Here is a 24891-nt window from a genome sequence, read left to right on the forward strand (position 1 = left end):
GTAAATGCAACACCCTGAAGGAAGCATGCAAATGATATGAAATTTACAACATGCATTAGCGGAGGTGAGATATGCAAATGATTAGAATTTCAGCGCAGACGCACATCACGCGTGCCTGTGGCGCCACTTCAAAGCGCTATTTAAGGCTTGGAGATTTCGACGATTTGAAGTACAGCAATTGTGTTTTTCTTGTGGTTTTTTCAAAAAAACGATCAATTATGCCTTGTAGAAAACAGCGATCATCTTTTGATCAAGTATCCGAGTTCGACAGAGGAAGGATAGTGGCCTACCGAGATTGTGGATTATCTTTCAGGGAAATCGGTAGTAGTGTTGGACGAAACCAAACAACTGTAATGCGGATATGTGATCGTTGGATGCAGGAGGGTACGACGGACCTACGTGTTCGATCGCATCCACCTCAGTGCACCACTTAACGTGATGACAGGCGTATTGTGCACATGGCAGTGACGGATCGCTCAGCCACATCACGAACCATAGCACAGCACATTCAGTCTGTACCGCATCATCCAGTGTCTGCGCGTACCATTCGACGCCGTTTACAGCAGAGTGGTCTGTCCGCAAGACGTCCATTGCTTCGTCTACCCTTGACGCAGAACCACAGACGTCTCCGCCGCCAATGGTGCGATGAAAGAAGGATGTGGACGGCACAATGGAATGAAATTGTCTTTACTGACGAGTCACGCTTCTGTCTGCAACACCACGATGGTCGGATTCGAGTCTGGAGACACCGTGGAGAGAGGATGCTGAACAGCTGCGTTATGCACCGCCACACTGCTCCTGCACCGGGTATTATGGTATGCGGCGGTATTGGATATTTCCTCTAGTACGCATTGCCGGTACTTTAAAAAGCCAGCGCTACATCTCCGAGGTGTTGGAGCCAGTTGTCCTTCCTTACCTTCAGGGCTTGCCCACAGCCATATTCCAATAGGATAATGCGCGACCACACGTGACACGCATTGTCCAAAGGTTCTTCGTCAATCGCCAGATTGAATTGCTTCCCTGGCCAGCTCGCTCTCCGGGTCTTTCGCCGATAGAAAACATGTGGTCCATGGTTGCTCAACGATTGACCCAGATTACATCCCCAGCTGCCACACCAGATCAACTTTGGCAACGCGTGGAAGCTGCTTGGTCTGCTGTACCCCAAGAACACATCCAAAGTCTCTTTGAATCAATGCCGAGGCGTGTGGCAGCGGTGATCTCCAACAATGGCGGCTACTCTGGCTACTGATTTTGGCAGGAACCACACTTCACAGAAGTCTATAAATTTAATCATTTGATGCTTGGTCAACATGTTATCTACAAAATAAATATTGTTGCGATATCTCTTGTCTTTGTTGGTGTTGCAATTTGGGTGGCCAGCAGTGTATATAAATGCGCAATATATACTCACCGCTTTTTATAGCAGAACTCCAATTATTTGTTTTCTCTCAACAACACATTGGTGGTCTACGCAGTGCCGTCTTAAGCCAGGTTTTCCTCGGAGCAGGTTTCTACAGCACGTGCAGAGTGAAAACACTGATTGGTCAAAAAAACCTGAATTACAGGTTTTTAACCAATCAGAGTTTTCACGCTGCACACGGCGCAAAAATTCTACTCCTAGAAAAACCCGGCTTAACAAGCATCAAAGGGACTTTTCTGAGGTTACCCTACCTGTTTAGAAATGCCTGTCTAACACTTTACTCTAAAAATTTTAGCTGATGTAACTTAGCGGAGCAACCCTAAAGATTATCAAAGAGACTCTTTGTTAAACTGCTCTGGGTAGCCATGGATAAGCGTTGTTTAGGGTAAGTGGGCACCACGGATGAAAAAAGTTTGAGAACCCCTGCACTAGTCTATATATATATACCATTCACATTTCACTTCATATATTTTCATTCTTCTCTGATTTGTTATAAAACACACCCCATGAATTTATTTCACTAGAAATAAATATACATATATTGTGCGTAATGCCTGCTTAAGTTTTTCAAACTTCGAGCAGAGAGAGAACTCCCCCCTTCAAACAGTTTCTCCAAAGGAAGCCGGTAAACCAGGCATCTTCAAACTGTTTCTTTTGAACATACGGCGCTCTTTGAAGTACTCAAAGTGCTCGATGGTTGTGTCCGATTTCGTGCTCGTGAGCACTTGATCACCGTACTAATTAAACACCTATGTGCAAATTTACATTCAATGATTAAAATCATTACAATTTTATGCAGACGTATGTCAAACTTGCGGTAAGGGTGCTGTTCCTTTGATGATGGATGCAGGCCGTGCTCGCGCCTAGAAAAAGATTGAAGACCTCTATGATAGACCATCAAACATAAAAATTATTTCAATCGATTCATACACCTGCCAATTCACTTTGAATCGGAAAAGTAGCAGTGGCATTTCAAACACGCCTCAGACATAGTTAAATGCATTGGAGAAAATATACGACAGTTTCCGGCACACACACCAATTCGTTTGAAGCAGCTGTTGCCAAAACTTTTTGGATTCATGGCACCCTCTGCTTGTACGTCTGCAAATGAGTAGTGTGCAATCGTGAGGGCATCATGATAGACTCATATCATGAAGATCCCAATTTGAACCCTAGTAGTGGCACAGTGGTGGTTGCTTAGAGTGTGAGGGTTTTTTTTTTCATTTTTACAATTTCGAGTTACGAATGCTAACCGATTTTTTGTTTGACAAGTTCTCCCAAAGAAAGCAGGCAGGCTTTCACCATGGTATTTGCATAACACGAAACTTCAGGCATCTGCCAAGTTTATTTTTAATAAGAAAAACAGACGGTAATTTGTCAATCATATATTGCTGTCCCGCCCCTAGAGGCATGCAGCGGTAAAATTTCTCAAACACAAACCACACATAACTTTGACGTCATAAATACGTTATGGTCACGCATCATATAAAAAAGAACTTTACTCTGGGCATGCACCAATTTGTTAGAAATTATATAAGAGGTATGTCTTGGAAGTACATGTGATTGGAGTAAGTTGTACATTAGGGTGGGTTGAAAAAAATGAAATTTTTATTTTTAAAACGCTATAGTGCGGAAAAGTTGCCTCCTTTAATAAGAAGAAAAACGACGTAAACATTTTTAAATCAGTTGATATCTTCCGGTCGCGCGTTGAACTTGAAGTTTATGGAAATTGACTAAATCTGACATTTTTCTTAAATTTTTCAATAGTAGATAAAATTCTATGATCGACACGCCAAAGTTTGTTACGATTATTTTGTGGTTCAATAAAGTAAAATAAATTAAAACATCATTAATATTTTAATGTTTATTGGTCGAAAAACAGGAATTTACCAAATTTTTGCTGGTTTCATTGTGCAGCTTTTCGTCCGTTTTGTCAGAATAAAACGACCCAGAATTCATCACTTGGTGGTGGCTGCATGTCGAGTTCCACCAACACGCAACCCAGTCAACCAACCAAACTAAGCATGTGCAATTCACACTATATTTGAAAAATAGTTATTACAATTGACTAGAATTCGGTGGTCTGACCTTCGGAAGAAATCAAGCATGACTGATTTTGATAATAGCGTAGATTTGTGATGTAGCTACCTCTATCTCCATGTCACATCCTTTAGTTGAGGCCTCTGTAACAATTTAGGCATATCCCTCAACTGTCTGAGTCTGACTGGATCACGTGGAAAGACCACTACAGTGAATCGTGGATCTACTCCATTTCAACGAAATTCCTCTCCGTCATATTTTTTCCGCATATAGATGGTGCAATGAATCAATGAACGTCAGGACTCTGCCATCGAAATATCCTGCTGCCGAGATCTCTTCCAGCCCAGCTTCGTTACGGAGTCTGAAACAAAATATGTGCACCTGACAATCTGAGCCGTATTTATTGTTGTGCGGAAATGTTTAGTGCTGTCATCTAAATTTGAAATTATGAGAGAAGTGAAATGATTGAATATTTGTACCGTTGTAGGCCTGTTGCTCTCTATGGCAAGATTTTTTAACAGGGGAATCGGCTTGCATTCACGCCTCGAAGTCGGGAACCACACATATAGATGGTGCATCTACAGGGTAAAAATCTTTTTCTGGGCCCATTTGATAACAGCTTACTGGATGTGGAAGCTCTCTGTGTTGGAATATGAATCTGTAGATTGTTGGTTTCTAGAAAAAGACAGAAAGATACTGAGAAAAGACGAGTATTACTGTATTTATTAGGCATATCCAAAACAATATAAAGCCAGGAAATTTTCTAGGGGATTTGTCAATTCGAGATCCTGGTCGTCTGTCACATTCTGGATGGCTAAATGCGGCCAATAGAGTGCTAAGGTTATAGGAATACTTAAGTTAGCCAAATCCTTTTGAGAACCAGAAGTTCTCTTCATCTTGAAATCGTATGGGCCTCTGCGGTTCCACATGAAAAAGAACAAGTATTTCAATGATGAGCTAAACATGTTTTTCCAGCAGTTCAAAAATTGTGGTATTTATTTGAGAGAGACTTACTTAAAGTTGTTGATCCAGTAGTTGAACCCAATGCATTCTTTGGACAGCCTGAAAATTTACTGTTGGCTATGATTGTTGATTACATTCGAGAAAAATTGGATATAGAAGAACTTTAACCCTTTTTATACCCAGACAGTACTTTAAAGTACCAGGGTAAATAAATTTGTTTCGAATTAACTAATTGTTTCAAAAACATTATTTATATGTTTTTTTAGTTTCTCTTTAATTATAACTAAAATGACCTACAAAATAATTTACATGATGGCTATTTGTTATTGCCATTACATTTATGCTTTTATTTTAATATATTATAATTTTCCTTTAATTCTATTTTTTTCAGTGTCGGATTATAAAGGGTAAAAACAAGACAATCCACCTCTAAAGGAAAAACCATTAGGCACTTTGTGCTACGTAAGAAAAACTTTAAAGCTACCAAATACACCGGAATACTTGCCTCTTGTATCCTTCCCCCAATGCTACAGAAAGTATGATATATTATATCATTTATCAATTCCGACACTAACCACATCAGAGGCATCGAAAGGTTTATCCGACGGACTCAGAACAGTCCAGAGATGTATCAAACTTGTTACCAAGGCCTGAACTAAAGTGTATAGACATGAGAAGCTTAAGTGTACATCAGATCTATGCTATTATCAAGATCAGTTATGACTGATTTCTCCAAAAAGTCATATTTTAAACGTGTTAAATTTGATGACTAGTTTTTATATAAAATGTAAATTATACGCACACGCCTATTTTGGATGGTTGATTGGATTGCGTGTGGGTGGAACTCGACGTTCAGCCCCCCCTCCTTGTGATGAATTCTGGGTCGTTTTGTTCTAACAAAACAGACGAAAAGCTGCACAATGAAACCAGCAAAAATTTGGTAAATTCCTGTTTTTCGAACACGCTGCATGACCAATAAACATTGAAATATTAATGATGTTTTAATTTATTTTAATTTATTGAACCATAAAATAAGCGTAACAAACTTTTGCGTGTCTATCATAGAATTTTATCTAATATTAAAGTTAAGAAAAATGTTCGATTTCGTCAATTTCCATAAACTTCAAGTTCAATACGCGACCGGAAGATATCAACTAATTTTTAAATTTTCTACGTCGTTTTTCTTCTTATTAAAGGAGGCAACTTTTCCGCACTATAGCGATTTGAAAATAAAAATTTCATTTTTTTTTACCAACCCTATTGTACATGCCATATGTGCTTACAATAAGAGTCAAAGCAATTGAGGATGGAAACAAAGATTTTTCTCATCTCGGATTATCTTTGGAGAGAAAGAATATATATATTTTTTTATTTTATTTTTTATTCTAATTTTTTAATCTAAATTTATTTTTCCTACCAATTTTTACAGCGATTTCCCAGTTGTTTTTGGTGTTTGCATTTGTAAAAGCACACTAAACCTAAAATAGAATTTAAATTTTTTCAAAATTAATTAATCAATTGAAAATTAATTAATTTTAATTGAAAAATAACATCAACTGAAAACAAAGTAAACTTAATTTAATTTTTTACATTGAAAAGTTTCAAGTTCTTTCTACTAATGTACAATTTTAGGTTTGCGCCTAAAGCAGGAACAAAAAATTGCGCCTTTTTAAATTCCGCTCCCCCACTGACTCTGACCAAAACCTGGCTACGCCACTGCATGGGAATGACCAAAACAATGTGTGAGCATGGGAATGACCAAAACAGTGTGCAAGCATGCGAGCTACCGAAATAGTAAAATTTCCCTATTCGATGAATGAATATATGAACAATATATAATGGAGCCATCTATAATGGACACTCCCTGTTAGTGGACACCTCCTATTAACCACCACTTTTTAAAATTATGTTAACCGGCTTCATTGTATTTTACTATCAATAAACGGACACTTCGAAACTGAAGAGCCAAAAAAACTGGTAGGGGCATGCGTATGCAAATAGAGATATGGAACCAATCAGAGTATGGCGCTGCAGTCGGCAACACCTATATAACACAAGTGTCTGGCATAGTTGTTAGATCAGTTACTGCTGCTACAATGGCAGGTTATGGAGATTTAAGTGAGTTTGAACGTGGTGTTATAGTCGGCGCACGAGAGATAGGACGTAGCGATGAAATTAGGATTTTCACATACGACCATTTCACGAGTGTACCGTGAATATCGGGAATGCGGTAAAAAATTAAATCTACGGCATCGCTGCGGCCGGAAAAAGATCATGCAAGAACGGGACCAACGACGACTGACGAGAATCATTAAATGTGACAGACGTGCAACCCTTCCGCAAATTGCTGCAGATTTCAATGCTGGGCCATCAACAAGTGTCAGCGTGCAAACCATTCAACCAAACATCATCGATATCGGAGCCGAAGGCCCACTCGTGTGCCCTTGATGACTGTACGACATAAAGCTTTATGCCTCGCCTGGGCCCGACAACACCGACATTGGACTGGAAACACATGGCCTTCGGTTCCAATTGCTTTGAGCTGATGGACGTGTACGGGTATGGAGACAACCTCATGAATCCATGGACCCTACATGTCAACAGGGGACTGTTCAAGCTGGTTGAGGCTCTGTGATGGTATGGGGCGTGTGCAGTTGGCGTGATATGGGACCCCTGATACGTCTAGATACGACTCTGACAGGTACGTAAGCATCCTGTCTGATCACCTGCACCCATTCATGCCCATTGTGCATTCCGACGGACTTGGACAATTGCAGCAGCACAATGCGACACCCCACACGTCCAGAATTGCTACAAAGTGGTTTCAGGAACACTCTTCTGACTTTAGACACTTCCGCTGGCCACCTAAATCCCCAGACATGAACATTATTGAACATATCTGGGATGCCTTGCAACGTGCTGTTCAGAAGAGATCTCCACCCCCTCTTACTCCTACGGATTTATGGACAGCCCTGCAGGATTCATGGTGTCAATTACTTCAAGCACTACTTCAGACATTAGTCGAGTCAATGCCACGTCGTGTTGCGGCACTTCTGCGGGCTCGCAGCGGCCCTACACGATATTAGGCAGGTGCACCAGTTTTTTTGGCTCTTCAGTGTATAAGCAGACAAAATCTTCTGTCCCAAGAGTGTGCGTTATCATGGTTTCACTGTAATAATTACTTACTTAAATTCTTGGCCATCATCTAAAACAAATGCTTCTTCTACAGCCCCTACAGCTAAGATACAAGCCTGAAAATAAAATAAATAAAATGTCAAAATACTAAATTAATTATGAAAACATGGCTATACTCCTAAAATAAAACAAAAGCATGCAGCATGGGGAACATTCTGTTCTTTCTTTAACACTTTCTCATCCTTTTTTGTGAGCAAACATTCTAGATTGGTATAAAAAATTATGTACATACAGGATGTTCATTATACAACTATTCAACAGCTAAATTCTTAACCACGAGTCTCAAAGAAAACTTCAAAATTACAAAAAGTGTCATAAGATGATATTCGACAATAATAAAATAAGACAAAATCCTCAAGACACAAAAATAAGTAAAAGTAATGGAATTTAATGTTTGATAAAGTTTTCAGATCCTATCTGTCATACGTCATACATAGTTAAAATTTTCAGTCACCGACATATTAAACAAAGTCCATAATTGTGAGACAAAAACTGAGAAAATAAGAGAAAATTTTACATATATCTGTATGGTTCAGGAGAAAAGATGTGGAATAAAGCTGAGGAGAAAAGAGATGGAAGACTCGGAAGGAAAAAAAAAAGAAATTCAAAAAGAGAAAAGGTTGTTTTTGTTCTGAAGTTTGGACTCAGAGAGATATGACTGTTTTTCCTTGGGTATTTGGAGAATAAGAACAAAATAAAGTGTTTATGTTCTTTCAATTCACTAACCCAGTTATTTCGCCTTGAAATCGCAATAAAAGTATAGCAGAAGACCCATGTTCAATAAGAAGAAAAGAAAAGTTTTACCGTATCTCTTATTGGAAAATACATCACTCCAGTTTAATTTTGAATACCCATATAACAATTTATACAGGGTGAACGTGACCTGTTATGCCAAATGGAGGTGATTAGTGGAACATGAAACACCTTACCAATCCCCTCCTATCTTGAACCATTTTCGAGTTATGGCAAATAATCGGTTATGGAAAAAAAGTGTGTCAAGTCTGGATAAGGGAAGTTTCTGCACAACCTACATGCACAGGAGCAGCTTAAGAGAGGGTGCAAGGGGTGTGATGCACCTGGGCAGCAGGCTAAAGGGAGGCAGTGTTGAGATAGCAAAATTTTTAAAAATTTTCAACAGTAAAAATTTACATAACATCACACTTTTGAGTCATACTTTGACGAAAGAGATGTTGAGAAAACTTGAGGGAACAGAGAGGGCATGGGAACGTAATATCAGAAACAAGAGTGCAATCCATCAGCGGTGGCTCAAGACATAATCTCTACCCATTCAGGACTTATTTCTAGATCCTCCTGCTTACTCCCTTTCTCCATGGCCATCTTAAAAGCAAAGTGATTCTTGGACCTACCCACCTCTCGCCAGACATGTTTACTTTTGAAAATTTAAACCACATCTCATTTTTATGAGGTCCTCCTCTGCACCGAGACCTCTGGGCCGTGCTTGCATTGGCCCATGAGTTAAGATGGCACATTGGGTCCCTCACAATTTATCTCAACAATTCCAAAGGGGAAACAACTTCAAATATTTTGTTTTCATTCTTTCATCTCAGATTTGTCGCTCCTCCAAAGACAGAAATTGTACTCTATTTTTTTTGTTGAATAACTTTTTTCACCCCCATTCACATACGATCTAACATCTCCCTTGAGTGGCGCATGAACCAAAAGCCATCCCATATTCTATCACAAGTAGCAAGTGTGCATTTTGGTGCACTTATCTAGTATTTTTACAAAACTATCAAATGAGAACTCGGCTTCTCACTACCGATTGCACCACAGCTACGGTAGCACGATCGGTAGAGGCATGCCATGAGATACTTAGGGGCAATCCTTGGACGACCTGGGTTCTAACCTGAGCTGCGCCACAACCGCACACTTTTTCCCTTCTTTGTGTTTTTTTTTCGTTCTCATGAGTTTCACTTAGTGTGCTTTTTATTTTTGGGTCATATTCTGTGGCGTTCTCTTCATTTTTCTAGATTGTGTTTTTAACTTACTCTCTAGTTTGATTTTGTCACAAAATTTTTTGGACTGCATATCGTTGGATTTGCCATATAAGTGCTTTTTTTATTGCTCTCAATTTTTAAATTTTGATTGTGTATTTTCAATCACCTTAATTTTTTTTTTCTCGCTCGCATTTAATTTTACTTTTGCCAGGTTTGTGTTTTCCCAGCTTCTTTGATATAAATTCGAGGGGTTTTTAAACATTAGTGTTATCAAACATTGTTTTTCCTGGATACTCTCAGTAATTTTTGTTCTTTTCATTTGGGCCTATTGTTTTAGTTAGTGAATAGAGACAGTAAGCTAATACTAAATAGAGCCCGGATTATGTGCACATGCATTTGTATATTTTCACATTTTTCAACATTAATGCATATAAATGCATAAAATCAAAGAATTTACAGTATAGTGCATATTTCTAAAGGTTTAAGGCCACTCAATTTGTGCACTTGTGCGCTTTTTCTCTGAATTTCCTGTGGTACCAGCATATTTGAGATGTTTGTCTCGCTGAGAGAGATTGGCAAGACCTAGATCACGAACGATAATGAAAACGCTGACCATGAGGTCTAGTTTCTATTCTAGACAGGCGAGTGCAGATCTCATCTAATCTGGTATCGATTGGACACAGCTGGACTGAACTGACTTCCGTGGGCTTGGTGATGTCCAATATGCCGTCTGCCATATCCGCAAGCTTCGGCAAGTCGTCAGTGCTTACGGCTAATATCTGCTGAACAGCTACTGGCAATTGTTGTAGCCACAAGGTTTTCAAAATTTTATCATCAAAATGCTTGCCAGCTAAATCGCGCATTTCCAATACTAGGCCTTGCAAAAGAGCCTTTAACCTAGAAGATTCGGAATCGGCATACTGGGATATCAACCGCTCTTTCAGGGCATCATAGCCATTTTGAGCCAGTGGATTCATAAAGATATCCGAAATGGCCGAGAGTTCCTGCTGATCTAAACTAGTAATTGCATAGTTGAATTTTGTCGAGTCAGCGCTAATTTTGGAGCGCGAAAATTGCGATTCGATCTGTTTGAACCATAATTCTGGGCGATTTCGCCAGAACGGAGGCATTTTTACCGCGACTGGGTTGATTTCCATCGATTCGGATTGAGCCATTGACATCGTAGTGCTTGCGACACAAATCAAGAAAAGTTCAAAAAGAGCCTACCGTATGCTTGACAACATCTTCAGAAAGTGAGATGACAGCATCTGTTTTCATCAGAAACCGTAAAACCCTGGTAGCCGAAAACGCAAATTCAGGGTCGTAGCACAAACAACGTGGTTGGGAAAGGGAAACAGCAACTTGCATCTCACGTGTTCAAAAAAAAAACAGGTCACCACTGTTACGCGTTGGAGGCGCAATGTCGTTCGGTAGGCTAGCTCACAAGTTGAATACAGCGATTGTTAATTATTTACATGTTTTATTTACAATTTATATAACTATTACAAACTCAACAGCAGGAGCATGTGGCAGGCGTGCGAATATGCCGAATGTAAAACAAACAATAATGATAGTCGGCTTTGACTACATAAAAATAGACATGATGCCACACTGACATAAATAATAATAATAATAAAGAAAATGATTATAAACATAGTTGAAAAAGGGTCGCTACAGGAGTATTTTTCGAATAACCTGGGTCCCAAGATCCAGGTAAATTAGAGCACAGTGGCATCTCTGATTTTAAAGAACTTAAAAAAATTGGAGTATTGGTAAAATTTTAATTCAATTAGTTAATTAATAAATTAATGTAAACTTTTTATGCCAATTTTTCCCTTTGATTGGGTCAGAATTTCTTTTGTCACCATTGAATAAATAGGAAAATCAACTTACCTGAGGTGGATTTATTACTGCAGAAAAGTTTTTTATACCAAACATTCCAAGATTAGACACAGTAAAAGTACCACCCTACAAAATACAAATAAATTTTAAGTTATGATACTGTATACAAATACAAATACAACGCCACAACAGGCAAATTGCCCGACGAGGTGGCTGACTTAAGAACATCATGGATCCCCGAGCCATTTTTTGGAGGCCCTACCTACTACTGCTACACCACACAACCCTCGCCGCGCCGCGGAACCCCCAACGAATCGGTACATGCGGGAATGTGCGTGTACGTGTAGTGAAACCTGACGTGAAGTTTTTGTTTCCCTGTAATGCTTGTTATGTGTAGTGCTGCCATCTGCCACCAGTTTTTCTAACTATGAGTGAAGTGTTATGATTGAATGATTTATCGTTGTAGGACTGTTGCTCTCTGTGGAGAGACTTTTTAACGGGGAGATAGGCTCGCATTCGCACCTTGAAGTTGGGAACCACAGAAAACCAACTTTAGCCGACCACCACTGTGGGGTTCGAACCCGGATCCTCGCATCGCGAGACCGTCACTATAACCACTCGACTACCACAATAAAATGTGATTCTACACAATCTATGTATAAAATTGATTTATACATAGGTAAAAAATCCTATATAACGATACTCTGTACTGATGATAGCCTGCATAATGATATTACCAGTAGTGTATTTACAAGTCGGCTAAGCAGGCTACAGCCCAGGGTGGAAAATTTTGGGGTATAGAAAGAAGGACGAGAGAGAAAAACTTTTTTTTTAATCCATGTTTTGTAAACGTGTAGATGTGTCATGTCTATCGTACATATTATGTTTAATTATTAAACCATATTGTTTTCATTTTTTGTATTTTTTCCACACAGTCTGCGGTTGAAGTAAAAAATTATATGATTGTCTAACCTTCCTATTTACAGTGTTATTCACCGTAAATAGGACCACAAAGAACATTTCAATAACTCAATTTCGGCTCTCTTTGAAAGTAAAAAGACAGACACATTCTACAATGCAGGTTTTTTGAATAAGAGGGGAAAAAATATCCTCTAATTTTAACGACGCCCGCCATATGAGAAAGAATCTTCTGCAACAAAGATTTTTTTATTGGCGCCAGTCGGGGCTTTGATAAAAGTCTTTGGACTATGGTTGACCATCTGGGGTGAAAGAAACAGTATTAAATGGATATAAACGAATGGATGAATTTAATTATACTACAGTTTTTTTAAACTTCTTTTGGAACCGAAATGGGATGAAGCTGGTCAATCCAGAACAACATCCCTTTACAGCCACCAACTGGAATATAAAGAAATCATGTTACAGAATGGTAAGTGGGGTCACACGATTCCATTTACTGGTCCTAAGGACGGCTCTCCTCATGTGACTTTTCCTGAAAAAAAATGGAATAAATGTGGACCTTGGCAGGACCCACATTTTTATGAAAATTTTATTATAAAACTACATTTGGTTATAAACGCAGGATTACCAAGAAAATGGAAAAAAAGCTCCTCTTCATTTTACACTTTATTCAAGGGTAGATGCACATGACGCGTTCACATATTATTCCTACAATGGTGCTAGAACAATTGATTTATTTGCTATCATATATATGATTTTATACATACAATTTTTTCATGATTTTGAAATTTTGGATGATTGTTTCTCCGATCACTTTCCAATTCATGCTAAATTTATCTTAGCTACTGTCTATCAAAACAAAAAAATTTTAACAAGCTACAAAAGATCATTCTGGAATACAGATTGCTCAGATGAGTTTGACACGAAAGTTAATCCTTCTTTTTCTAGGATTCCCGATTTAGAAATAACTCCAAACATATTCGTTGAGACTCTCTTTAATGTTGCTACTGAATTGAATCTTACTCGTACCGTACACAACCATGAATTTTTGCATAACAGACCAATATGGTTTGATGGGGACTGCTGTAATTTAAAAAAAATATTCATAGAACTCTTCGTTCTCTCAGAAGATCTCTCTCAAGAAATATTTTTAACTTTTCGAGCTCTAAAATTAAGGTATAAAAACTCTGTAAAATAAAAAAAAGGATTTTTTTTCAAACCAAAATACATTGTGGATTTCTGCGAAAAATTCTTCTGAATTTTGGAAAATAATTAATAATTTTAAACCTAGACGTTGGAATCTCAATAATGTTTCTACAGCAACATGGTACCAGTTTTATTCAAATCTGTTTTCACCTACGCGCGTGACTGATAACAATCAAGTACAAATTTTTCCCTCCAGTTTAGAGTCAGCTCTTGCACATACAGATCCTATTTTGGACAACCCATTTTCTCTAGAAGAACTTTTGTTTGCCCTCAAGAATATGAAAAAACAAAAGGCTCATTCAAGTGATCTCATAAAACCTGAATATTTGAAGAGTTTGAGACCTACGAATCTTTCAAGGCTTCTAATGGTATCTTTGAAAAATCATGTTTTCCAGTTTCCCGGATCGAGGTACAAGTCAAAATCCTATGTATAAAAAACGTGATCGTACCCAACCAGCAAACTACAAACCCATTTCTTTGATCTCAGTCGCGATCAAGTTATTTACCTCCATCTTGAATAATCGATTAAATACCTGGCTAAATGAGAAAGACATTATTCCAAGGGAACAAGCTGGATTTCGTTCTAATTTTTCAACCACGGATCAAATTTTTATTTTGAATAACCTCATACAGAAGTTTATTTTTAAACCTAGGGGTAAACTCTATGCTATTTTTATTGATTTTAAGAAAGCTTCCGATAGTGTTGACCATTCCCTACTCTAGCATGTTCTGAGATCCATTTAGGAATCAGTGATAAACTTATCAAGATACTTTCTGGCATGTATGCTAATGCAAAAGTGAGAATCAGAACCAGCGATGGGCTAACTGCTGCAATAAGTATTACTAAAGGGATTTTGCAAGGTGAAGTTTTATCTCTCCCTCACTTTTCTCTATTTTTATTAAAGAATTCACAGACCGTCTAAATTCCTCTAGTATTTCACCAGTTTTTATAAATTATACAACTGGTATACATGCACTTCTGTATGCGGATGACGCCGTAATTTTATCAGATTCCCCAAAAAACTTGCAAGGAAAAATAGATATACTCCAGGGTTTTCGTGAGGACTTTTTGATTGACCTTAATATTAATAAAAATCAATTTATTGTAATCAAAAAATCAGGTAAATTGTCAAAATATGATGAATGGCATTTTCAGGGTCAACAACTACCACTTCGACTTACATGTACTTGGGGGTCCTATTTTCAAGTTCCGGTAAAGTTTACACAGCATACTTAAACTTTCTGGCGAAGTCCAAAACAGCTATACCGCAAGTGATAAAAATACTTAGAGGGGCTCATAATAATTCCTTGGTCATGGCTTTAAAACTTTTTGATTCCCTTTTGCTCCCACAGCCTCATATGCATCTCCCATTTGGTTATTACAATTTATTGATAAAATGGATCAAATATTTAGTATTTTTTTCTCAGAGGCTATTGATAGTTTTTTAGAAATACCCCTGGCATAGCTGCCAACTTTTGAAAATGAAAATTCGGGAGATTTTCGCGCAAACCCGTATTTTATGCTAAAATCACTCCCTAATAAATACAATAGGGATTTTTCCAAATAAAATAGGGATTTTCCAAACATAAAAGTTAAAGCGTAGGGAATAAAATCCCTACTGAAGTCAAATTAAAATAGGGATTTTACACACATGGAAGTTAAACCCTTGGGAATAAAATTCCTACGCAAAAAAGAAGTGAAATTGGAGGCCAAAACTTCAATGATGTAAAAATAAATATTGTGTTCAATCAGAAATGCTGTGAACAAACATTCTGCGTGAATGACCCTAAAATCATCGGAAGATGAAGGAAAAAAGCGTCAATTTTTGAAGAACACTGACTTTTTGTGACATTTGCTTGATGTTTTTTTTTTTTCATTTCACGACTGATGATGGCAGTCTTTCCATGACCGATGTTTATGTCCGTAACACAACTTGTACAAAAAGGAAAAGTCGGCCCTCTTCTGGAACGTTTGATGAAAGGAAATTCATCGGAATAAGTATCTTTAAAATTGATTAAATATGTTTTTGCTTATCATTATTCATGCTTTGTTATATCGCACGTACGTAACTTCAACAAAAGAAATTTTGACCACATGTGCATCACCATAATCTTCAATTATTATCCAGGACTATTGGCTGCTAAGCCATTTCCCTGCACGATAAGACAAACAACTTTCTTGTTACCATCAGAGGGTTTGTAAAACTTCCTTAAAAAGGGAATTTCCCCATTTACGACGTGTGACGTCATTTCGAAAGGGGAAAAAAAAAGAGGCTTCATGCCCCACAAGAAATTCCTTAGGGATTGTTTTCATAAGCGGGGATTTTTTTTTAATGAAGTAGGGAATTTTTAGGGACAATTAGGGATTTTTGTGATTTTCGTAAAAATTCGGGAGATTTAAGAACTTTTCGGGAGGTCGAGCGATGAAGCTAAAATTCGGGAGATTCCCGAAAAATTCGGGAGACTTGGCAGCTATGCCCTGGGTATGCTCTGAGAGCTGAACTTGGCCGCCTAAGCCTGTGTTTCGTTTAAAAAATATATTTTAAAATTCTGGATACGTTTGCTTCAAATGAAACAATCCCATTTGACAGGAATAAGTTATGACAGACTATTTCAATCTTGTAATTCGTCCATTACTAATAAAAAATAATTGGGCATTACAAGTTAAAAATATTCTTGACACTGCTAGCTTTGGTTTTATTTGGGTTCAACAAAATCCAAGTCTTGTAAAAGCTCATCTTCCACTTATTATTGAGAGTATAAAAAACCAGAGTATCCAAACTGATTTCTCCCATTTTGCATAGTGAGAAAAATTTTTACTATTTAAAGATATAAAAACAACTTTTTCCTGATGGAAGAATATTTTTTCCTCCCTTTTCATATCTCAGTCAAAAGGGTTTTTGTCAAACTCAGACTTAAACATCAATTTTCGTTAATGGTAAAAAACTTTCTATGGATCCCATCAGAGCAATTGTACATATTGCAACCTTTTGGTATTTGAGGATTTGAATCATGTAATTTTTCACTGCCCTTTTTACTCTAATCCCAGATTCAAATATTTAAATTTCTCTTCAGGTCCCGTTAATATGGCTCAATTACTTTCGATCACTGATAATGTACACTCAATATATCTATTTGCCTTGTCATGTCATCTTACGCTCTCTGTTTGGAATGAAGTCCATATATTTTTATTGATATTAATTTATTTTTTTCTTTTAGTACTTGCTTTTTGTCCACTTAGTATGTGTAACCTATTATAATTTGTCTGCATATTAGGATCATGTTCATTCTGTGTCTGCTTATCATTCATTCATTATTTCCCCTTGCCTTATATTAATTGTTCTGACACCAACATATGTGCTTCATTATATTTCCAATGCATTGTATATTTTGTAAATATGGCTGTAAAACGTATCAACAACGAATTGCCACTCATTAAAGGACCTACTGGTCAAATCAATAAAATTTATTTATTTATTTCATGGAACGAGCATTAGCATTGCGTTGTCTATGTTTTGAAAAACGTGATTTCAGAGACTGGTGGTGTTTACACTGAGATAGATGCGATGTTTCAAAAAACATAATTTCCAAGCTGAATTGAATCATATATTAAAATGCCAATTAACCGAGTAACATTTTTAAAATTGGCAAACATTTGACAAGCACTGCTGAGCATTCAGCAAGAGTTGTAATATAATACAATTGCAAATGTAATATGAATACAATTGCAATTTTATAATATAAATATTTTTTTATCGGATATGCAACAAGGAACTTTTTGGGAGGTTAAGTATCCTCTTCAAATCTAACCATTAAAAAAAATTTTTTTGATTGATTTGTGTTTACTGTATGTTGAAATAGTCTTTAAAAAGAAGAAAAATATGGTAAATAATAAACTTCTAATTGATTAATTAATTAGGTACCATTACACATACTTGAAGCCTTCACTTGAAAAAAAAGAATTAAAACCATTTAAGACCATTAAAAAATAGGTATGTGCCTCAATATGTGTGCCTCTGGAGCAAAAAGGTTAAAAATAAAATTTAATAATGAATTTTTATTTCGAAAACTAAGTTTTTCTATTCTACTGCTTACCTACACTTTGCTTATCCACATTTAAACATAAAAAGAAATTACGAAAATCAAGACATTGGTATGGTATTGGTCTTTCTAGTGTTAAGGAACATATAATGTACGCTATATGGAATATTATTCACTCAAAAAACTGATTCTGCAAAAATATAACATAGACTGTTATTCAACTTAAGGCTCCAAAAAATGATAACAATAAAGAAAAATCATGTATTCAACTGAAGTAATTTTTAAAACAATAATAAAATTTTACCTGGAATTCCTCTGGTTTTAACCTTCCTTCTTTAGCCTTCAGAGCTAATGCTTTTGTTTCTTGGCTGATAGTTGACAAACCCTACAAAATCAAAAATTAATGTGTTTTCCTCTTGTACAGAATATCACAAAAATGATATGAAACAGACGTTTCTGTTCATTTTATGCTGAAAACGTTTTTCATCCCAATAATAACACACTTCTTGAAGTGTACCAATACCTGAATCAATTTCTTGAGCATCTAATTTGAATTGTGCAACTACACAGGGTTACAGTAGGGAGAGATGCAAAATCATGAGTTAAGAAAAAAATAAATGCAGAAAAATTAAAAAACTTCTTGTCTGTAAAATTCAAACTATGGTGGATGGAACAATTTACAGAAGAAATTGTGATTTTGACATATTCTATCTTGCTGAAAAAAAACCAGATCAATCATGAGTATATGTCAGTTAATGAAGAAATGGGGGGATACATACAAAGCCCAAGTTGGAAGTTTAGCGGCTAAATTGACAATGCGCTTCACCACATTACTTATGGCGCATACAAATTGGTGACTTTTCTGGGTCAATTTACTGGTGCTGCTTTTAAGTCTGGGTTCTATGCCTGGTGCAGCCAGTGATGCGGCAATTGATTATGCTGGCCGTTGAACAGAAAGAAGTTGGCCACCCCTGGTCTATACAATTAAAGATGATTCTCTATGCCTATGAAATATCTGGAAGTTCTTTTCCTTACTCCCAAACTACCTTTTTGTGGCACACCCTCACATACGAAGATGAAAATTATCCATGTACTTAGCAGAAGTTTTCTGCTATCAATGTAAGAGTTCAGGTAACAATTGTTCAAGAAGCAGAGCTATCATACGCAATAAGACGTTTCCCTCTTATCATAGTGCACATATTCAATAAGGGAAATTCAGTTCGATTGTTCCAAATAAGGAGCACATTTTTTTTTTCACAAGAAATGACCAAAATAATACAAAAGAGTTCCATTCAAAAAGTGCTCAAAAACAACATTATTTACAACACAAAAAGAGTTCCATTCAGTAAGTGCTCAAAACAAATATTATTTACAATATGAAGAAACAATTATTTATAAACATGGATTCCAAATGAACGCAAGAGATGTATCTCAACAGCAGAATGAGTACAACCAAGCCGCATGAAGTATTCATTTGAAGATCAATATATACAGCAATTCGCCTTTTACAAGCGAGGAGGCAACTAAAGTGTATTCCAATTTAATTGAAAAATTTTCTGTGGCCTCCTATATTTCCTTAGTTCTCGTATATCATAAGCCACAATATCTGCAAGATGTTGATATGTGGATTCTTTCATTCTATCAAATTGATCTTTGTTTATGCTCTGAAATTAATCGAATATGTGGGGAATACCCAAGTCCCTTCTAATATTAGCTCCTCTAATAAACCAAGGTGCTTTTGTGAATCTTCTGAGAATCTTGTTTTGCACAACTTGCAAATTATTGATGTTCATTTTACAGGCATGTGCCCATGCAGGGGATGCATATAAAAGGGTGGGTCTGAGAATTGTTTTGTACAGAATAATTTTGTTTTGGAGTGATAATTTAGCTTGTGGGAAAGTAATCTTGTTCAACATTCCCATTACTCCATTTGTTTTGTTTTTGACAAAATCAATGTGTGATGAAAAAGAGAGGTTCTTATTAAGTATAAAACCTAAGTATTTAACCTGGCCCACTGGTCTTAAAATTTTATCGCCAATAAGCAGTGGTTGCCTAGGGAGTTTACGGCGACGAGTAAACCAAGCAAATTTACATTTTGCAAAATTCAATTTGACAGCTGATTTATCACACCAATATTCAATAGTATCAATTGTGTCTTGCAAATTTTCCACAGCTTGTGTTGCATTTCTGCTGCTGCATAACACCGCACAGTCATCCGCAAAGAGTGCAATTGTTCCATTCTGTGGAGAAGGGATGTCGTTTATGTATAAGAGGAACAATTGTGGACCCAATATGCTGCCCTGAGGAACAGAAGCTTGTATGGGTTTTACAATAGAGAGGCTATCTTGAATTTTAACCTGAAAGGTTCTGCCTAAAAGGTAATTGCAGAAGCAACGTAGTCAAAATTGTTAAAAGCATCTGTGATGAATTCTGATACTCTTAAAAGCTGAGTGAGACATGAATGCTGTGATCTAAATCCATGCTGTTCTGGTCTTATGATGCTGTTTGTATCAATGTATTGTATTAGCCTGGGAGCAATGATTCTTTCGAATACTTTGCTCAGATTGCTAAGAAGGCTAATCGGTCTGTAGTTTTGTGCAATTAATGGATCAGTACTAGGCTTATGAATTGCCTTAATTACCGATTTCTTCCATGGGAAGGAAAATAGTTGTTTTGGATGGCAGAATTAAATATATTGTTGATGGATTCCAGAAAATTGACTGGCAAGCACTTCAGGGCTTTATTACTATTACCGTCAATACCAGCAGCCTTTTTGACATCCAGATGGTTGATAATGTCACGGATTTCATTGACTGTGGTGAAGTCATGTTGCCTTGTGGTGAATTTGCGGAATTATAAAGGTAGGAAGCCACCTTGTGTCTTAGTCTCTGGTACGTATTTACTGGTTGATTAGTGTTTCTAGAGAACTGACTTTCATATGCTTCTGCAAAAGTGTCTGCTATTTCTTGGTCAGTACAGACTGAATTCCCAGCCGGAGTCTGAATTTTGTTAAGTCTTGTGTTTTTAGGCTTGCATATTCTCCATTCCCTCCAGAGGCCCCCCATTCTCAGCGGTGGCATTACCAATAAATTCTTAGAACCTATCATTAATGTGATGTGCAACCTCTTTCTTGATTTCTTTCTGTAATTTGTTTAAGATGATTTTATCCAAATTACCCCTATAGGTTTGCCATCTTTTCCTTACTGTGTTTGGTCAGTTGATTCTATGGCTGGCAGCGAATTGAAAACAGTTCTTATGCCAGGAGATCCCGATTGGCTGAGAGATGTGGAGTTATCTGATTGGCTGTTGTCATCATTCTGTTGCTGGATCTTGAAGGGGAAGGTTCTCGTTCTTCTGAGAGCTGGTGTCCAGGTCAAATAAAAAAAAGAAATTTCATTTGCATGCCCGCCCCGAGGAGTGAGGACGCAAGAGAGCTGCTGCTGCAATAACGATCGAGCGGAGCTGAATTCATACTGACGGCGTTTTGGTAGCTGAATTGCCACAACCAGTTGACGAGGTGCGGATGGAGCAGGGGCCTTGACGAGGAGTCGGGAATTATGCGTGGACTTGCCTTGTGCCTTAACGAGGCGCAAGGTTGTCGTATCTTATCACGAAGATCTCCTTCCTGCGCTTCATCTTTACGTCGTGGTTGTGGTGGCTGAACCGAGGCATTTTTGATAGACTGGTGCTGTTTGGACTGGTTTGCTGTCTCCAACGCTCTGCCGGGAGGTGGGATGCTGGCTCCCTGGGAAATAACTACAGGTGAGTGCACTCTACTGTTCTTGCGTTATGGTGAGATTTTGCCCCGCTGATTATGCTAAAGAAGGTGTAGGGCCACAAAATAATTTTGCTACTTTGTATGATAAATTTGCTGAGCTTATAAATAATGACTGAAATGCCTTGTTGGATTTGTTAAATCTATGGTTAGACTTTTTCTATCGTAAACAAGAGTCCCTGGGTGTTATTGACGAGGCTGAGTGTTTGCTAGCCGAGAATTTTGATCCTTTGATTGAAATTTTTGATTCATGCATAAATGGCATTGAAACCGAGAGGGAGAAATATGTAGATGATCTGTTAGATGTATGCAATATATTTTTTGAAGGGGCCAAAAAGGACCCGTGTGTTCATATTTAATCTGAGAGGTTCCGTAAACATTCAGCTCGTGAGCCAAGGGCAAAGTCAAAAAATGCAGGAATTCAAATGGTGCTGTTTAGTTGGGGACTGGAAAAACCAAGTAAACAAAGTAAGAGTAGAGGGAAGGCTCAAAATGTTAAAAATAAGAGTAAGCATTGTGTTAGTCCATCTCCGGAAAGAGAAAATAACGTGGTGCCTGAGGGTACTAGTCAAGCTATTGCTTTTGAGGTGGACCTTGAAAAAATCCGTGTGATAATGACAATGTAGGAGAAAATATACACCCCCACGAGGTGGTGATAGAACTGCAACTAAATACCCAAAATGCAAATATAGGCGCAAGTGGGGCCATGAGTTCCCTTCCCCCTTGCCAGATGGGCGTTGTCGAGGACGACGAAGTGGGTTTCACAGAGGTCATACAAAAGAAAAAGAAAAATAATATTCCCCCCCCCCCCATTGTAATATCAGAATGGGGATCTAGCTGGCTGAGAGATTTTGCAGAAATGCGAAAAATATGTGAATTTCCTCCTGAGTCCAAGTTCACCTCAAGCTCGGTTACGATAAAAACCTTTTCCGAGAATGATTACAGAAAAATTACCAAGATGTGTAACGAAAAAAACTATAGGTTCCATTCGTACCAATTAAACAGCGATAGAAATTTAAAGATAGTTATCAGGGGCCTCCCACCTAATGTTAATCTTGATGATATTGCGGATGACATCATTAGCCAAGGATTAGAGGTCGTGAAGGTCTCTGGTATGAGAAATTACAACAAAAAAGGCCAACCCCTCCCACTTTATTTGATAGAATTTACCATTGCTAACAACAACATTAATATAACTGAAATAGCGGGTATCCTGATTACAATAAAGCAATATAAGGATAATAAAAACACCCAGCAATGCAGAAATTGTCTTCAGCTCGGACACGCCCTCTACATGTGCCACGAGAAGGCAAGGTGTGCTTTTTGTGCAGGGGGGGGGGGGACCCGCAGTGGCAGGGATTATCCTAACAAAGGTAACGAAAATTAGAAAAAATGTTTCCTGTGCGGTGAAAAACACTGTGGGACTTACATTCCCTCTCTACCAACTGTACTGCGAAATGAGCAGGCTATTACAGGCCGGCTGTTCGCAGATGCAACTAGAGGCACAGTAAATTCGGCCACAATAGTGGCCGCCCCCAGATAGTCTGGGTGAAACTTTTTCAGTCCCCTCGGAGCAGTTGGGACCCTCTATGGAGTGTCCCCCTCGGGAAAATCCTGCTCTCTTAAGTAAACAACCCCCAAATGAAAATGTAAATAGGCAAGGTCCACATCCGCTTAATAGAGGACATTCAATTACTTGTGAAAACTATGAAAGGAAAAATGACAGGTTGATTAACAGAAATTATGCAATGATGTAAATACGGTCCTAGAACAGACCCTGCAAGGCATGGAGAGAACCCTGGAAAAAGAGGTTTTGGACACTACCTAGTGCTCAATGGCACGAGCACAGCCATGTGAAGAAATGGATGATTTGGCTGACCCAGTTAAAACGTTGGAATTCGTTCCTGGAGAAATTTGCATAAACTATGAGATAAAATCCATTTTACTTTCTACCAATAGGATCACTAGGACATGTAATGCACCAATAGAAATCAAGAATAAAATTCAGCAGCTTCTGATTGGTCTAACTGAGGTACTCACGTTATTGACCAGTGATAAAAATTAGTTCTCAGGCTGGTAATGTTTTTGGATCACCAAAGCCCCTTACAATCATGTCATGGAACTCAAATAGCCTGGGGCCCCATACAAGGGAACTTATTGAGGCACTTTTCGAGCTGTGTTATTGGTCCAGGAAACTTGGTTGCTCCCAAGTGATAGAATTAAAATAAATAGATACAATTGCGTCAGAAGGGACACAATGCACAATTGGGGAGGGGGAGTGGCCATATTTGTCCAAAGGTTGCTGTATCCATCAAATTGAATAACACTATTTTTAATATATAATTGTATAAGCCCCCGAACCAAGACCTGGATTACAATCCCCTCTCTTCAATTTTTGCTTCCCCCACCCCCACTATCATAGCTGGGGATTGGAATCTTCATCATACTGCTTGGAATTGTTATTACTCGAGAGCAAAGGGGTTGCATTGTGTCGCTACTTGCAAAGTAATAGCATTGACATCAATGCCCGTGGTTGCCCTACTCATTATCCGTCCATACCTTTTCATAGGCAGAGTGTGATTGATTTTGCCGTCTCGAGGAACTTCGAAGCTGCTATTTGTGTTACTTCCCCTAAACTTTTGCCTCGCCGCATAACCCAGTCCTGATAAAAATTGATTTTTTGGTCCCGAGGAAAATCCCATATATTTATAAGACCAACTGTGTGTGGGTTGAGTTTACTAACCTGGTAGAACAAATGCCGGTGGTAACAGTTGAGGATTTAACAACGGAAGCGAATGAGGAAAAAGTGAATCAGTTCACCAGTGACCTGGGAGGTACCATTTGTCGTACAACAACAAAAATTAAAGTCAATGAGCATAAGTTTGGGCTTTCTGTTGAGTTGCTTAATAAAATAAGGCATAAAAATAAAATAAGGAAGAAATGGCAAAGGTACAGAAATCCAGGAGATAGAAGAAATTTGACTTTCCTTGAGCGAGAAATTAGAGCAGAAATCAAATCACATGTAAATGAATGGTTTAACACTTTCATGGAGGAGGTAAATATTGCGGATGGCTCCCTGTGAGAGGCCCTGAGAATTTGTAAACTAAAGAAAGAAATTATCACCGGAATCCACAGCGAGGACAGAGGAGTTTTTTTCACCCCTGAGGACATGTCAGAGGCGGTGGCTGATCAATTTGAAAAACAGTTTCCTCCGAATAATCTTCAAGATAGAACTGTCAAAGAGGAGATCCAACGGAAAATCGAGGCGTTCTGTGTGAGTTGTCCAGCCCCTCTCTCCGAAACCGTTGACGTACCCTTCACTTCTGTTGACGAGTTTGATCTGCTCATTAAAGGGCTCAAAATCAGAAAGGCCCTTAAGGCGTTCCCTCGAATAGCCAGAATTTCATTAGTGAATCTTTTTAACGCCATGCTTTCCCTTAATTACTTTCCGTCCTGTTGGAAAACAGCCGTAGTGAAAGCCATTCATAAGCCAGGTACGGACCCACTGTTTCTGCAACATTACCGACCCA

General features: G+C 38.0%; 1 protein-coding gene across 5 annotated transcripts in view; it reads right to left on the reverse strand.

The window, feature by feature from the left end:
- Positions 1 to 24891, reverse strand: part of muc (dihydrolipoamide S-acetyltransferase muc) — a 291233-nt gene that overhangs the window by 50841 nt on the left and 215501 nt on the right. For 4 of the 5 annotated variants that reach the window (XM_089236511.1, XM_089236509.1, XM_089236508.1 and 1 more), the window contains 3 exons: positions 17891 to 17971; positions 11470 to 11544; positions 7610 to 7674 (listed from right to left, as the gene is read on the reverse strand). In XM_089236511.1, coding sequence (XP_089092637.1) covers positions 7610 to 7674; positions 11470 to 11544; positions 17891 to 17971 — 221 coding nt within the window. Of the gene's footprint in view, positions 1 to 3544; positions 4136 to 7609; positions 7675 to 11469; positions 11545 to 17890; positions 17972 to 24891 lie in introns of those variants that run through there. The other variant, XM_089236510.1, reaches the window with a different exon arrangement.

Source organism: Pholcus phalangioides, unplaced genomic scaffold, assembly GCF_987345545.1.
Source record: "Pholcus phalangioides strain wild (caught in Gottingen) unplaced genomic scaffold, Ppha-v1.0 ptg000009l_1, whole genome shotgun sequence".
NCBI classification, from domain to species: Eukaryota; Metazoa; Arthropoda; class Arachnida; order Araneae; family Pholcidae; genus Pholcus; species Pholcus phalangioides.